At 66.8% G+C, this 15,402-nt stretch overlaps 3 protein-coding genes across 3 annotated transcripts; 1 reads left to right on the top strand and 2 right to left on the bottom strand.

Moving 5' to 3' along the window:
- Positions 1-24: 24 nt before the first annotated feature.
- DMWD (DM1 locus, WD repeat containing) lies at positions 25-3,705 on the top strand. The gene is made up of 4 exons (XM_086769153.1): positions 25-378; positions 693-875; positions 1,320-2,483; positions 3,491-3,705. Exons 1-4 carry the CDS (start codon positions 25-27, stop codon positions 3,536-3,538), a joined length of 1,749 nt encoding a protein of 582 aa, XP_086625279.1. The 3' UTR covers positions 3,539-3,705.
- Positions 3,706-8,785: 5,080 nt separating this feature from the next.
- LOC147596940 (uncharacterized) lies at positions 8,786-13,031 on the bottom strand. Its single transcript, XM_086769152.1, has 12 exons — positions 12,642-13,031; positions 12,236-12,413; positions 11,691-11,779; positions 11,341-11,490; positions 10,992-11,146; positions 10,650-10,794; positions 10,474-10,569; positions 10,095-10,271; positions 9,662-9,817; positions 9,308-9,409; positions 8,904-9,006; positions 8,786-8,868 (listed from the first exon to the last, which is right to left on the bottom strand). Exons 1-12 carry the CDS (start codon positions 13,029-13,031, stop codon positions 8,786-8,788), a joined length of 1,824 nt encoding a protein of 607 aa, XP_086625278.1.
- A 320-nt stretch (positions 13,032-13,351) lies between these two features.
- LOC147596939 (uncharacterized) lies at positions 13,352-14,759 on the bottom strand. The gene is made up of 3 exons (XM_086769151.1): positions 13,820-14,759; positions 13,603-13,682; positions 13,352-13,487 (listed from the first exon to the last, which is right to left on the bottom strand). Exons 1-3 carry the CDS (start codon positions 14,573-14,575, stop codon positions 13,352-13,354), a joined length of 972 nt encoding a protein of 323 aa, XP_086625277.1. The 5' UTR covers positions 14,576-14,759.
- Between the last annotated feature and the right edge of the window lie 643 nt (positions 14,760-15,402).

Here is a 15,402-nt window from a genome sequence, read left to right as displayed (position 1 = left end):
GGGCACGGCCGTTCCGGTGGGAAGATGGCGGCGGCGGGGGAGGGCCCGGCTGCGCCCCCGCCGCAGCCCTTGGAGCTCAAGAGCCGATTCCGCACCCGGGAGGGCTCCTACCGGCTCCTGGGCCCCGAGTCCCGGCCCCGCGCCGGCCCCGCCGCCGCCCCCGGGCCCTCCCCGCCCGCCGCCGCCCCGGGCCCCGCCGCCGCCGCCTCCCCGGGCCCGGCCGCGCTGCCGCCGGTGCGGTTGTCCATGGTGCGGCTGACGTTGCCGCCCGCCGAGGAGCCGGGCGGCCCGGCCGAGCGCAGCCGCGTTTGCTTCAACCTGGGCCGGGAGCTTTACTTCTACGGCGGGGCCGGCTGCGGTGGGCGCGGCAGCCAGCGGGTAACGGGGGAAGCGGGGAGGGGACCGGTAACGGGGGCGCTGGGGACAGCGGGGGCACGGCGGGGTCGTGGGGCCGGTACCGGGGAGCTGGGCCCAGCGGGGCCGGTGACGCCGGGGCCGGTAACGGTGACCCCAGACCCCTCGGGAGCCCGCTGCGGTGGCACGGGGCCCGGCCCAGGGGGGTGGTCGGCCCAGGGCGGAGCCGGGCAGCAGCGTGACGGTGACAAGGGCCCTGCCGGGAACACCGGGGTGGGCGCAGGGGTGTCCCCCTCACCTCAGTGACGTCCCCGTTGTGTCCCATCCCCCCTCCGCAGTCGCTGGACCTGCACAAACCCATCGACAAACGCATTTACAAGGGGACGCAGCCCACCTGCCACGACTTCAACCAGTTCACCGCCGCCGCCGACACCATCGCCCTGCTGGTGGGCTTCTCGGCCGGGCAGGTCCAGTACCTCGACCTCGTTAAGAAAGACACCAGCAAACTCTTTAACGAGGAGGTGAGCCGGCACTGGCGCTGCGGGGAGAAACGGGAGCCACCGCCACGCTGGTGGCTGGGTGCACGGAGGTGCCGGAAGGGCTGAGGTTTTTGCCCGACGGGCGGCGGGCGGTCGTTAGGGGCCGGCTTCCTTAAGGGCCGCCACGGCTGCGCCCTCGTCAGGAGTCCAGGCTGCGGTGTGATGCCAGTTCGGGTCCCCAAATGCAGCGATTTGGGTCCCCGAGTGTCCCTTTTGTGAGCTTCGCCCTTGGTGACACCCTGGGGTTGTGCCTCCGCCCTCGCTCCTGTCCCTAGGCGTCCCCGCTCGTGTCCCCAAACACGCCTGTTCGGTCTTTGCCCTCAGCAGCATCCTGGGGCTGCGCCGCGCTGAGAATTTACGTCCCCCAAACGTGCCCGGGGGGCCCAATCCTGACCCCTTGTGTTCCCCCGCCGCCCCACCCCGCAGCGCCTGATCGACAAGACGAAGGTGACGTTCGTCAAATGGCTGCCACGGACGGAGCGGCTCTTCCTGGCCTCCCATGCCAGCGGCCACCTGTACCTGTACGACACCGAGCAGCCCTGCGGCGCCGCCGCCCCCCAGTACAACCTCCTGACGCAGGGCGAGGGCTTCAGCGTCTTTGCCTGTAAGAGCAAGACCCCCCGAAACCCCCTCCTCAAATGGGAGGTGGGCGAAGGGGCCCTCAACGAATTCGCCTTCTCGCCGGACGGGCGCTCGCTGGCCTGCGTCAGCCAGGACGGCTGCCTGCGCGTCTTCCATTTCGACTCCATGCTGCTGCAGGGGATGATGAAGAGTTATTTCGGGGGGTTGCTCTGCGTCTGCTGGAGCCCCGACGGGCGTTACGTGGTGACGGGGGGCGAGGACGACCTGGTGACCGTCTGGTCCTTCGCCGAGGGGCGGGTGGTGGCCCGAGGGCAGGGTCACAAGTCTTGGGTCAACGCCGTGGCCTTCGATCCCTTCACTGAGGCGGTGCAGACCCCCCAGCCCCCCGAGCTGAGCGGAGGTGAGGAGGAGGACGAGCCCCCCGATCCCCTCGCCCGCCGTTCCCCCGTCGTTACCTACCGCTTCGGTTCGGCCGGCCAGGACACCCAGTTCTGTCTGTGGGACCTGACCGAGGACGTCCTGTGCTCTCGGCCCCCCTCCCGCGCCCGTACCCTCACCGGATCGGTGGACGCTGCTGTTCCCGTGCCGGGGCTGCCCCGCTCGCTCTCCCGCTCCAACAGCCTCCCGCAGCCGGCGGGCTCGGCCCGCGGCCCCCCGCCCGACGTCCCCCCGGCCCTCAGCGTGGGTCGCTTCGCCACGCTGACGCTGCAGGAACGTAAGGGACCTTCCGGCGCCGAAAAGGAGCACAAACGTTACCACAGTTTGGGCAACATCAGTCGAAGCGGGGAGAAGGCGGCCGGCGGCGCGGGGCCCCGGGGCCGGCTGGACATGGCCAAGGCGCTGGGGACGGCGCTGTGCCCCTGGATTCACGAGGTGCCGCTGCTGGAGCCCCTCGTCTGCAAGAAGATCGCCCACGAGCGGCTGACGGTGCTGCTCTTCTTGGAGGACTGCATCGTCACCGCCTGCCAGGAGGGACTCATCTGCACTTGGGCACGGCCTGGCAGGGCGGTGCGTGTGCCGGGGGGGGGCTGGGGGGGCCATCGGCAACGGGACGGGGTGAAGGGGGGTCTCGGGGTGGCTGGGGGAGGGACACGAGTGCGGGGGACAATGGGTCATGTTGGCAGCCTGGGGGGTCGGGGGGGGACGTGAGGGTCCTGGCGGGTCAGAGAGGGGTTTTGGGGTGGCTGGGGGGTGACTGGGGGGTCCTGCTGACAGCCTGGGGGGTCAGGGAGGGGTTTGGGGGGGGCTGAGGGGGGCACGAGGGGTTGGAGAGGGGTTTTGGGGGGCGCGGGGGGGCATGAGAGGTCCTGCCGGCAGCCTGGGGGGTCAGGGAGGGGTCTGGGGGGACGTGAGGGGTCCCATCAGCAACGGAGGGGGCAAAGAGGGATTTTGGGGTGGCTGGGGGGGGACGGGGGGGTCCTGCCGGCAGCCTGGGGGGTCAGGGAGGGGTCTGGGGGGACGTGAGGGGTCCCATCAGCAACGGGAGGGGGCAAAGGGGGATTTTGGGGTGGCTGCGGGGGGACGGGGGGGTCCTGCCGGCAGCCTGGGGGGTCAGGGAGGGGTCTGGGGGGACGTGAGGGGTCCCATCAGCAACGGGAGGGGGCAAAGAGGGATTTTGGGGTGGCTGGGGGGGGGACGGGGGGGTCCTGCCGGCAGCCTGGGGGGTCAGGGAGGGGTCTGGGGGACGTGAGGGGTCCCATCAGCAACGGGAGGGGGCAAAGGGGGATTTTGGGGTGGCTGCGGGGGGACGGGGGGGTCCTGCCGGCAGCCTGGGGGGTCAGGGAGGGGTCTGGGGGGACGTGAGGGGTCAGCCAGAGGTCTGGGGGGCTGGGTGGCCGCAGGGGGTCCCTTTGCCTGCTGTCACCTCCCGTGTCCCCTTCACCCCCCGGGTGCCGCCCGTTGCCGTGGGGGCTTTGTCCCCGCGCGGTGCCACGGGGCCCGGGAGGGGCGCGGGGCGGGTGGGGGTCCCGCTCTGCGCGCCCCCCCCCCGCGACCGACGTCCCCTTCCCTCGCAGGGCCTGTCCCCGCAGAACGGCGGCTCTCCCGGCGGCACCGTGGTGTAGCCCCCGCTGTCACCGTCACCCGCAGGTAACCCCGGCGCGTGCCACCCCCTCCCGAACCGCTGAGCCCCCCCGGGGCCCTGTGCCTTCGTCACTTCGTGTCCCCCCGCGCCGCGGGGCCGGCGGGCTCTGCCCCGGTTTGTATTTAAAAGATCCTTTTCGCACCAAAACGGCCCCGGCGTGTCTGGGGACGGGGACGGGGGGCAGGGGCGAGGGGTGCTGCGCAGGGACGGGCGGGGGGCACGGGGGGCAGGGGCGAGGGGTGCTGCGCAGGGATGGGCGGGGGCACGGGGGGCAGGGGCGAGGGGTGCTGCGCAGGGACGGGCGGGGGCACGGGGGGCAGGGGCGAGGGGTGCTGCGCAGGGACGGGCGGGGGCACGGGGGGCAGGGGCGAGGGGTGCTGCGCAGGGACGGGCGGGGGCACGGGGGGCAGGGGCGAGGGGTGCTGCGCAGGGACGGGCGGGGGGCACGGGGGGCAGGGGCGAGGGGTGCTGCGCAGGGATGGGCGGGGGCACGGGGGGCAGGGGCGAGGGGTGCTGCGCAGGGACGGGCGGGGGGCACGGGGGCAGGGGCGAGGGGTGCTGCGCAGGGACGGGCGGGGGGCACGGGGGGCAGGGGCGAGGGGTGCTGCGCAGGGACGGGCGGGGGGCACGGGGGGCAGGGGCGAGGGGTGCTGCGCAGGGACGGGCGGGGGGCACGGGGGGCAGGGGCGAGGGGTGCTGCGCAGGGACGGGCAGGGGCACGGGGGGCAGGGGCGAGGGGTGCTGCGCAGGGACGGGCGGGGGCACGCCGGGTGACACAGGGGGACACGGTGGGGGCAGAACGGGGACGCAGTGGGGCCAGGTTGGGGACTGGGGGACGCGGTGGGTGACACACGGGGACACGATGGGGGCAGGCGGGGGACGCGGTGGGTGACACGGGGACGCGGGGGTGGAACGGGGACGCCGTGGGGCCAGGTTGGGGACTGGGGGCAGGCGGGGGACGCGGTGGGTGACACGGGGACGCGGGGGCAGAACGGGGACGCAGGGGGGCCAGGTTGGGGACTGGGGGCAGGCGGGGGACACGGTGGGTGACAGGGGGACGCGGGGGTGGAATGGTCACGCAGTGGGGCCAGGTTGGGGACTGGGGGCAGGCGGGGGACGTGCCGGGTGACACGTGGGGTGAAGGGCTGGGCTGGGGACAGAAGGGGACCCGGGCTGGGTGTCCCCACGTCCCCTGGGCCTTGGCGGGAGGGACGTGCCACCCCCTGCCCACCCCCCCGGGGCCATTTTGTGTCCCCCCGTCCCCCCCGGTGCAGGGGCCGCTGCAGAAACACAACTTTATTCTCATCGCTTCCCCCGGGGGAGGGGGCAACAAGCTGGGCCCTGAGTCCCGGCCCCGCATTGGCCCCAGGCAGAAAACGAGAGGAGGGGCTGTCGTAGCTCAGCCCCGCTCGGGCCCACACTCCGCAGTCGCTCTCTCACTCCCCCGCCGCCGAGGGAACGGGAGAGCTCACGTGAGGAAAAGGCTGGAGCTCTGAGATCAGGACAGGAGAGATCCCTACAGCTGCCGTCACGGGCAAACCAGCCTCGACCCGGGGCCAGCTCTCTGCTTGTTACTGAAACCAAAGCAGGAGAGTGAGACGGGGAACACGAGAACCTCCCCCACCCCTCCCGAAATGGGGGTTACGGTCAGTTCAACACTTGTCGCTTTACGCCGCTCGTTCCTCGGGGGAACAACTCCTCGCGTTCCTCCCCTGCTCCGGCGTGGGGTCCCTCCCACGGCCGCGGGGGCGCAGCCGGCTCCTCCATGGCCGTCACACGGGCTGCAGGGGATCTCTGTCCCCCCTCCTTCTGCACCGACCATGGTGTGTGCAGCCGTTCCTCTCACCGAAATCCTTCACCGCCGGCAGGCAGACGCCTCTCAGGGTCTCTTCGCATCTCGTCTCCTCTCCACTCCTCTCAGCCGGGCCGGGCCCAGTCGGGCCCAGTCACCGCCCGGCGGGAGGCCAGAGGGTGAGGCCTGCCAGGCCCATGAGGCTCGCGCCTCCCCCTCTCTGCCCCCCAAATCTGCTTCTTCGCTTCTTTTTTTAAAATTATTGTTCTCCTTCTTAATACCTTATGGCAGAGGCGTTAGCAGGGAAGGTTCCCTCACCGATCGGTTCGGCCCTGGCCAGCAGCGGGTCCGCCCTGGGCCCGGCCAAGTGCGCCGGACAAAGGGGAAACACCTTCCAGCAGCTTCCTACAGAAGCTGCCAGCGCAGCCCCCCCTCGCTGAACAAACCCAGAACACCCACCCAGGACCCCTCCAGAAGCCTTGTGTTAGTTTTATGAAGTGGGGTGGGGGGCAGGTTGGGGGGCTACAGTGGCAGCAACGGATATCATCTACCTGGACTTGTGCAAAGCTTCTGACACTGTCCCGCACGGCGTCCTTCTCTCTAAACTGGAGAGGCATGGGTTTGATGGACGGACCACTCGGTGGATAAGGAGTTGGCTGGATGGCCGCACTCAGAGAGTGGTGGCCAACGGCTCGATGTCCATGTGGAGACCGGTCACGAGCGGCGTCCCTCAGGGGTCCGTGCTGGGCCCGGCCCTGTTCAACATCTTTGTCGGCGACATGGGCAGTGGGACGGAGTGCACCCTCAGCAAGTTCGCCGACGACACCAAGCTGTGTGGTGCCGTCGACACGCTGGAAGGGAGGGATGCCGTCCAGAGGGACCTGGACAGGCTGGAGAGGTGGGCCCGTGCCAACCTCATGAAGTTCAACCAGGCCAAGGGCAAGGTCCTGCACATGGGTCGTGGCAGGCACAAATCCAGGCTGGACGGAGAATGGACCTTGACGTACTTCTTGTCGAGCTCGACGGCGCGCGTGGCGTCGGCCAGGGCGTAGCCGTAGCACTCGGTGCGCAGGTAGGCCAGGCTCCGGTTCCCATAGTAGATGGCGTTGGTGGGTTCAGCTCGATGGCGCTGCTGTAGAACTTCACCGCGTTCTCGTAGTCCTTCCCTGGGCCGCCGTCAGCGGGGTGGGACCCTCGCCCACGGGGGCATCTCCACCCCTGCGGGCAAGCCCAGACCCCCATCCCGTCCCTCATTTTCCCCCACAGCTACCTGGCAGCCCCTCACTGCCCCCCCCCCCCCCCCCCCCCCCATGGCTCCCTATCTGGCAGCCCCCTGCCCCTCATTGCCCCCCCCATGGCTCCCTATCTGGCAGCCCCCTGCCCTCATTGCCCCCCCCATGGCTCCCTATCTGGCAGCCCCTGCCTCTCATTGCCCCCCCCATGGCTCCCTATCTGGCAGCCCCCTGCCCCTCATTGCCCCCCCCCATGGCTCCCTATCTGGCAGCCCCCTGCCTCTCATTGCCCCCCCCATGGCTCCCTATCTGGCAGCCCCCTGCCTCTCATTGCCCCCCCCCATGGCTCCCTATCTGGCAGCCCCCTGCTCCTCATTGCCCCCCCATGGCTCCCTATCTCGCAGCCCCCTGCTCCCCACCTCCCCTCCCTATGGCTCCCTATCTGGCAGCCCCCTGCCCCACATTGCCCCCCTATGGCTCCCTATCTGGCAGCCCCCTGCTCTCCATTGCCCACCCCTATGGCTCCCTATCTGGCAGCCCCCTGCCCCTCATTGCCCCCCCTTTGCACTTTTTGTGAGGGAGCAGTAGCGGGACGTTTTCAGTTTTGGCGGACGTCTTCAGTTTTGGAACTGGGCTGCGGCGAGAGTGGGAGGATATATCAAAGCACACACGCCCGCGATGCCAAAGCACGCGTGTGCGAGGGAGCAAAGGGCTTTGGGTCCCTTTCCTCTTCTCCACTTCACGGCTTAGCGGAAAACCTGCGACCTTAAAGACGTCTTTCACCGGGGACTCACGGTTAATTCAAGCGTGGCAGCTAGGAAACGTCGCCCTTGAAACTACCAACCGAGCGGCAGGGTGGAAAAGAGCCACCAGCAACAGCCCTGCGGTCAAACTTCTTCCCATTACCAACCTTGCCAGGAAACAAGACCTCTGGTCTTTGGAAAGGTGTATTTACCATGTGTCAGTCTCGGTTTGCTGTGAAGAGCACCAGCGGTTCCCACAAGCCCCATTTTAAGTTTTCTGCCTCATGGAAGCAGTCACATCTTAATGCAAACACTAAGAAATGATCTGTAGAAAAAGAGCATTTTGAAGAGAAGAATGTGGTGGGAGCTAAGCCTACATCTTGACTAAACTGGCCAGCCACAACAGGGCTACCGGAGAGCCCGGGTGTCGCGCAGCTCTCTGGGCAAGCCTCATTTCTCTGGGGGCTGCCATTTCCCCTTTGCCCTCGGCCTTGAGAAAATAATGGAAAAATTTTTAAAATATCGACTACGAGTCGAACGGGAATCAGAATTCCATACTCCCATTTTTCCTGTGAAAAAGCCGGGAGGTGAGGAATTGTCAGCCCCTTGACACTATTCAAGGTGTCGTTAGATATTTATACATATTCATCCAATTTCCTGTACCTTATTTCCCTACTCTCCGCTCCACTGCGCATGCTCAGTAGTTGGAGTCAGTGGTCTCCGAGGGTCCTCTGGAGGGATGACGTGAATATTCTGCCTCGCTGTGTTCCCTAGTCGACCTCTCACTTGCTTCGACTCCTGATCAGTGCGCTCAGCTCAGGCAGAGCACTTACCAAGGTGCAACTATTTCACAAGTAAGCACTTCCTAAGACGACGTGCCTGTTGCTACGTATCTTGTTATAAACGCCTTGAAACTGTCGAGATAGCCAGGGCACGAGTGGAGCCACCACTGTAAGGGACATGTGGAGCGGATAGCAGCGCTATCTGGATATTGGGGTTTCCATCCCCTCTGAAACAGTGGGGTGACCAGAGCAGGGACCAGCCCTCCTGGGCCCTGGCCTGGCTGCGTCTCTCACACACGTGAAGGACGCCGCGGGTTTGGGCTGCTGTTCCAGCTTTATTAAAATAGAGCCCTTTTCCCAAGAAGGCCGCACCGCTGCCTGGCTTAGCAGCAGCAGAGTGCTCGCGGGGTGCGTCCTGATCTTGGCTTCTCCTGTGGAGACCTGAGGATGAGGAGGGTCTGAGCTGCCAGGGACGAGATGGAGGGTTCGCGGTCTTTCACCAAGTTCTGAAGGGCTGCAACAGAGAGAAATAGAGCTGAGATGAACGCCCGCGTCTGCAGAGACCCCCAGGCGTCCCCTCCAGACCATGCTCTCCACTCACCGCTGCAGATCTCCGACACCATCTCCGGGCTCTGGTCCCTCAGGGGTCGCGCGGCAAGCCCTAGGCACAGAGCTTCGTCAGCCCTGCCGCTCCCCAGCGTGCTCCCCGCAGCACAGGGCTGCTCCTCGCTGCCAGTGCGGCAGCAGGGACTGGGGCCAGGCTGCCAAGAGAGGGGCCCCGGGGGCTGCGGCTCACCGAGGAACCTGACGGCCGTCTCTCGCATGGCGGCCTGAACATCCTGCAGGTACGGCAGGCTCTGACGGCAGTAGGCCTCAGCCTGGCTCCTGTCCCGCGCCAGCTGCAGGGAGCACGAGGGCACGGGCATGTCGCAGCGCCTCCCCACTTGGCCGGAGCAGTGCCTCCTCCCGCACCCCCCCGTTGCTGAGAGCCCTCCATCCCCCATTTTGCAGGGAGGGGAGCGGGGCGTGGAGAAGAGCCCCTGGGGGCTCTGCTCCTGAGGACAGGGATCAAGATCCAGCTCCAGGCTGCGGACTCCGGGCTGGAGCTGGGCAGGCGAGGCACAGCTGCAGAGCCCGCACCCCAGCCGCGGGGGCAGCCCTCGTCCAGCCTGGGCCCAGGAGTGTGGGGGCTGTGCTCACCAAACACTCCCCAATCCTCCATGTCTGCTGGGTCTGCAGCAGGTGTTGGAGCTCTTTCCACTTGAGCAGCTCTGCTGCAGCGAGGAGGGCTTCCCCGGAGACCTGCAGAGCAGCAGAAGCTGGGAGATGGCACCACGGCCTGGGGAAGGAGACCTGGCGTCCCCCTGCCCTTGTTCCCGGGGTGATCCCGCCCTTGGGGTGCTGGGACGTGCCCCGGCTCAGACATCTGGGGGTCTCCTGGGCACAGCCCTGCTGGACCAGGTGGGGCAGGTGTAGGAAGTGTCAGCTCTTGCCCCGCTGCCCAGGGGTCAGCATGCCCTGCCCTCTGTCCCTAGCCAGCGTTGCAGTCTCTACCTTGGCCACACCGTTGACCTCATCATGCATGCGGAAGAAGAGGGGGAGCAGGCCCCTTTGCACCATCTTCTTCATCCTCCTCCTGTCGTTGCCCACCACAGTCCCCAGCAGCTCCCGGAAGAGGCTGATGGAGATCTCTCTCATCCGGCTGCACTCCTGGTAGGGAGGAGGAGATGGGGACCTGAGGGGAGGTGCTGCGGGGTCGGGCTCTGCACACAGGAGCTGTGGGAACCTCTGCTCCAGCCCGGCAGCGCCGCTGGGGAGCCCGCGCGGCTCTGGGAGCGGCTCTTGAGCTGCAGCTGCTTTGCACAGGGGCCGGCCTGGGCCCCAGCACAGGGGGCTCGGAGGCATCGACCTGCGAGGGCTGGGCCGCAGGACAGCTCTCCTTGCCCGGTGCCCCTCTGCGGGGCTCGGTCTCCCACATCAGCCTTACGTGGTCAAACAGGGGCAGGAGCTCCGCTGCCAGCCGCACAGCGACGGGGCTGGCTTCCTCCTTCTTCAGGTGACCCAGCATCTTTCTGCAGAGCAGCAGGACCGTCCTCTTGATGTCTGTGCTGCCACCGTGGAACACCTCCATCATGTGCGGGAGGAAGGCCAGCATTTTCCTTGCCTGTGTGAAAAAGAGAGTTTCCGTTTTGTGAGAAGGCCCGTGCCTGGAAAGCGCCCCAGGCAGCCGCAGGGCCCACCACGGCAGGGAGGGCGGTTGGAGCAGTCACCCCACCGCCTGACTGCCGGCCCAGGCCAGGCCACCGCCTTACCCACTGCCCCAGCCGCGGCTGCCAACACGGCTCCCGTCATGACGCCCTGCTCACCATGTCAGCTCTCTCCGCGAGCGTGAGGAGGCCTTCGAGGTACTGGAAGAGCACTAGCCGGCTTGGACACATCTCATGGCTGGCAGAGGTCGTCGGCTGAAAGAAACCCAGCAGTGAGACACTGGCAGAGCCTGCAGGGCTCGCGGAAGGCGATCAGGCCTTTGCTGGTTACTCACAGACACGTGGACGCAGGCGTGTTGTCTCCAGTGGTTGTGAAGCCCGTGTGAAGATACAATCCGGGATAATCTGAGGAGGTTGTTAAAGATCTCCTCCAAAACCTGGGGTATGGAGAACATCACCTCCCACATGGCCCGGGCAGTGCTGCAAGACAGAGCGCTCTGTCAGCCGGGCTGCCTCGGCCACAGCAGCACGGCCCGGGACAGCCCCGCGGGACACAGACCCTGCCCCTCGGTTGGGATGCCCTGGGCAGCAGGAGAGCGCTGAGGTGGTGGTGTTCCCGGTGGGGCTGGCAGCCAGAGAGTCCCCGGGCCCCTCAGGGGGCTTGTCAGGGCCAGTACCTGTCTCCTGGCAGAGCGATCTTCAGCATGGTCCTGACTGCCTCCCTAGGGCACCTGATAGCCATCAGGAGAAGCAGTGACTCCACGCTCTGCCGGGCTGGTGCCGTGTTGATGTCCTCCAGGTTTTTGTGGATGTAGCTCAGGATCGCTGGCGCCTGGAGGGGACACAGGTGAGGATGGTGCAGCCACTGGGGTGCAGCCATTTCCTCAGCTGCCCTTCCCATCCCTCGCTGCTGCCTTCAGGTGGCTTCTGGTGCCCGACACAGCTGGGTTTGGGAGGGAGGGATGGAGGGAGCAAGAAGGGCTGACAGGGCTGAAGGGCAGGGCAAGCCGGCCCCCGGCCACTTACGTTCGTCAGCCACAAGTCAGGGGCTGCCATGACCTCGTCCAGCATCTTTATGGCCACCTCCTTGTCAAAGATGCTGTGGTCTCTCACTGCCTCGATGAAGACAAGGACGATGTCTGTCCTCTCCCAAAGGCTGAGGTATATTAAAAAGTCCTATGGGAGGAAGGCAGGGAGGGAAGACACGTCACCGCCAGTGCCCTGATGGTGCTGCCGAGCTGGGCAGCACGAGCAGCCCTGGCGAGAGATGCCCAGCAGCACTGGCGGCAGTGCCCGCTGAGTCTGGGTGCCTTTGCTCACACACGTGCCCTGCTGATGCCACGGAGGAGTGCCCCAGGAAAGGGGGGGCTCATTACCGTGTCTCTGCCGGGGGCCAAAAACTGAGAGGAGGTGGTCTGGTGTTCCCAGCAGAGCTGCTGTGCTTTCTGCTTTGGCCTTGACCTGCCTAAACAGCGGGGGGAACACAGAAGAGTCAATAAGACAGCAGCTTTGCCAGCAAGCTCCCCAAAGCACCCAGAGATCTGCTGGCAGGACGGCAGGGCACAGGCGGTCAGGGAGATTTCTGGAGGGCGGCAGGAACAGCTTCTTGCTGCCAGCACTGGAGGGAGCAGGCGGGGTGATGCACAGATGGACCTGCTCTTCGCTAACAGGGAAGACGTGGCTTTGGGCCACGGCAATCAAGAGCCGCTTTGGTGGGGTTCAAGATGCTGCAAGGAGGGCGGAAGGAGAGCAGGAGGCAGCAGGTCCTGGACTTCAGGAGAGCACTCGGCCTCTGCAGCAGAATGACAGCTGGGAAGCTGCGGGAAGCAGCTGTGAGGGACAAAGGAGGTGGGGGAGAGAAGCCGACCCAACGGCAGATGTCTGTGTGCGGTGGGATGCAGCCCACCACAACTTCTCTTACCTTCTTGACTTTTCAGGAATCTGGAGAGGTAACAGAGAGCCTCTGAAGCTGGACGCTTTGTCTCATCCTCTGAAGATCTGAAAAGGAGGAGCCGTCCCAGCAGCCGCCCCAGGACTGGGATCTCGATGTCTCTGTAGCCGTCGGGGCCGTGTATTTCTCTGTCACGGCGGTCGCAGCCCTGGGTGAGGGAGGCAGAACAGCAGCAGGGTTGAGGGCAGGCAGCTGGTGCCAAAGCCCTGCACACACTCTGGGGTGGTCCCGGGTGAGCCAGGGCTTCGCAGGGCCACGCCGGCCACGGCTCCCAAAGCAGTGCCATGGGTGACAACCCCGCGCGGGGAGAGCTGCAGGCTGCTCTGGTGTGCAGGGAGGGGGAGATGGCCTGGCTGGAGGGTGCCTGGCTCCTTACCTCCAGCGAGGAATGCCTGCTCAGCACACAGCTCAGCAAGCTAATCCTCCCCACAGCCCTCTCCCGCACCTCTGCTCTCTCAGAGTCGGTGAAGTTCAGCAGCATCTGGGGTGAGGTGCGAGAAGCTGCTGGTGAGCCCTGGCAGCAGACACCCGCTGCAGCACAAGCAGCGCGACCCAGCTCCTCAGCTGGACTCGCACAGTCCGTCGCCGCTTCCTCTGCTCTCGAGCAAAGGTGCGGGCCGTCCATCAAGAGTGGACAATCCCTTCCCTGCAGGGAGAGGAACAGCCCCGCTCTGTGCCCGGGCCAGACCTGGAAGATACTCTGCAGCTGCTCGCTGACTCTGCAGGCGGGAGTGCTGAGCACCAGCGTCTCCAGCATCTCGTCCATGGCAATCAGGGTCTGCAAGGAAGACAGAGTTGTGGCCGTGCTCCCTGCTGTCCCTCTCGCCCCAGGAGACGACTCTGAGCTCCCGGAGCCAAGGGAGGCCTCCTGCACGGCATCGCGGTGCCCGGGAGAGAGCCAGGCACAGACAATCTGCTGCGGGCAGAGCAGCCTGCGGCACGGGACGTGGCCAGGCCCAGGGGAAGGGGACGAAGGGCTGAGGGGGGGAAAGCAAAGCCGAGACCCTGCCCTGCCCTGGCTCTCTGCTCATATCGCAGCACGGGGAGGCCAGGGAGCAGCCCAGAGGGTCTGGGGGCTCCTGTGGCTCACCCAGCACTTACCTCACGGTAGAGACAATTGCCCAGGCCACAGATTTCGTTGTTTGGTGGAAGGAAGAAGACACTGGAGAAGCAGGCTTGTAGGAGGCTTGTCTTTTTGCCCTCCAGCAGAATCCCCGCTGAGCTGCAAAGAGGGAGAGGCGCCAGTGGGACACTGGTGCTGGGAGCAGAGCCTCCAGGCCTCGAGCAGGTGGGCACGCAGCTCTGGGACGGGGTCCCCAGGAGGGATGGGCAGGTACCTCAATGCGGCGATGGCACGCATGGCTTTCTGCCGCACGGCCGTGTGCATTTGGTTCCTGGGCTCCTCTTCCAGCAGCGCCTGCAGAGCACAACTGGGATGGGCCCTGGCAGCTGCCAGCACCCAGTGCCACCAGACCCTCGCCCTGCCACGCGCGGTCCCCACAGGGTGCCCGTGCCGGCCAGGCCCTTCCGCAGAGCCCTGGGGTTTCCCCTCACCTGGATCTTCTCTGCCAGCTGGTATCCGTGGCAGAAGACATCCAGGCCCCGACACAAGTCGTGCTGCTTGGCGGCTCTGCACAGGACGCAGATGCATTCAAGGAACTTCGTCTTCTGGCGCTCCTCCTGGCACGCGGGGACAGAGAGAGAAACGGGGAGCGTGAGAGGGGGACACACGGCCAGCGGGACCGGAGCCGTGGGCGCGCAGTGCCGTGCGGGAGAGCTGGGAGAAGCAGCGCTGCCCAGCCAGCACAGCTCCGGCAGCCCGGCAGCAGAGCCCCTGTCAGCAGAGGCCGGCACAGGCGCAGGTGGAACGGCCACGGTTACCTGCTGGGGGCTGCTGGCAAAGGCCTGGATGAAGTCGACGGTTGCGTGTTCCACGGCGTAGACAGGCAACCAGCTGTCATCTAAGGAAGGAGGAGAGCAGGGAGGGTGTGGAGAGGGGCCGGGGGCAGCAGAGGGCAGAGGCCGGAAATCTGCCCTGCGTCCAGCCCCTGCCCGCTCCCCTGGCACAGTGTTCCCGTGCGTGCCAGGGCTGGAGGGTGCCCGGCAGCCGGGCTGCCATGCTGGCGCACGGCGCGGCGGGGAAAGCCCCCGGTGCCCCGCGCTGAGGAACTCTCTTGCAGGTGGGCAGGAAAGGTCCCCGTCCCACAGCACGGCTGCCGGTGGCCGGAGCAGGAGCTGGGTCCCCTCTGCTGTCCCTCCCTGGGAGAGGCTGTGCTGGGGCCAGCTGCCAGCCCTGAGCATCCCCGTCATTCAGGCGGAATCGTGCCCCCGCCCGCGGGACCCCCGCTGCCCACGTGCCGGGAAAGGTGACGCTGGCGTCGAGCAGGGTGCGCTGGCTGGCCCCAGCCCTGCCCCGACCAAGAGGGCCCCTCACTCACCAATCTGCAGCGGCTCCACCATCGACACGTCGTCGGGCTCCCGTGGAGAGCTGCTCTCCTGGGATGTCCGATCTTCCTCCCAGGCCACCCTGGGGCGGCGGGGGGGCCTCTCTGCCATCCTGCGGGGTGGAGGAAAGGGTAGGAGTGGGGATGTGGGGGAAGCTTTGTCGAAAGGCCTCGGCGCTGCGGGGCTGCTGCCGGGGCCGGCAGGGTAAGACGGGGGCTCCTCGCGGGCTCCTCGCCAGCTCCACGGGCTCCTGCCCTGTCCTGTCGCTGTCCTGCCGGACACTGAGGGCGGGGGGGCGCAGCCGCGCTGACCGTACGCACTTGGACGGGGTGTCGGAACGCGGAGGTCACAAAGGGCCCCACTGTGACACGCTGCCCGGGCCGGGTGGGGCAGGGTTCCATGGGGTGCAGGGGGCCGGCTCAGCCCTGGGCACCTGGGTGCTCTCAGGGTGCCCCCAGTCCACCCTTTGCCCTCACGTCCCCCCGGGACCTCCCTGTTGCCCTCCGCGCTGTCGCAGAGCCCCATGGTCAGACACCCTGGCATGCCCCCACGGCATCCCTGTGCTTTTGGCGTGCTGCAGAGCCCCGCCTCTCCCCCTCGACGCCATTAAACGTGGAAGATCCACTCCAGCTTAACAGAAATCCTGCTTTTCGCTGCCTCACTCTTCTCTCCCCCCGCCAAAGAGGAAGAGC

Source organism: Chlamydotis macqueenii, chromosome 31 (genome assembly GCF_036417535.1).
Source record: "Chlamydotis macqueenii isolate bChlMac1 chromosome 31, bChlMac1.mat, whole genome shotgun sequence".
In the NCBI taxonomy this organism is placed as follows: domain Eukaryota; kingdom Metazoa; phylum Chordata; class Aves; order Otidiformes; family Otididae; genus Chlamydotis; species Chlamydotis macqueenii.
This window is presented reverse-complemented; position numbering and strand designations above follow the sequence as displayed.

Coding starts and splice junctions, on each gene's coding strand:
- DMWD (XM_086769153.1), top strand. CDS start 25: ATGGCGGCGGCGGGGGAGGGCCCGGCTGCGCCCCCGCCGCAGCCCTTG. Junction 379..692: donor GTGGGCGCGGCAGCCAGCGG/GTAACGGGGGAA, acceptor CCCCCTCCGCAG/TCGCTGGACCTGCACAAACC. Junction 2,484..3,490: donor GGGCACGGCCTGGCAGGGCG/GTGCGTGTGCCG, acceptor CTTCCCTCGCAG/GGCCTGTCCCCGCAGAACGG.
- LOC147596940 (XM_086769152.1), bottom strand. CDS start 13,031: ATGGACGAGATGCTGGAGACGCTGGTGCTCAGCACTCCCGCCTGCAGA. Junction 11,780..12,235: donor ATTCCTGAAAAGTCAAGAAG/GTAAGAGAAGTT, acceptor CCCGCTGTTTAG/GCAGGTCAAGGCCAAAGCAG. Junction 10,795..10,991: donor ATCGCTCTGCCAGGAGACAG/GTACTGGCCCTG, acceptor TCTGTCTTGCAG/CACTGCCCGGGCCATGTGGG.
- LOC147596939 (XM_086769151.1), bottom strand. CDS start 14,575: ATGACGGGGATGCTCAGGGCTGGCAGCTGGCCCCAGCACAGCCTCTCC. Junction 13,683..13,819: donor AGCTGGCAGAGAAGATCCAG/GTGAGGGGAAAC, acceptor TGTGCTCTGCAG/GCGCTGCTGGAAGAGGAGCC. Junction 13,488..13,602: donor CGTGCCATCGCCGCATTGAG/GTACCTGCCCAT, acceptor CCCTCTTTGCAG/CTCAGCGGGGATTCTGCTGG.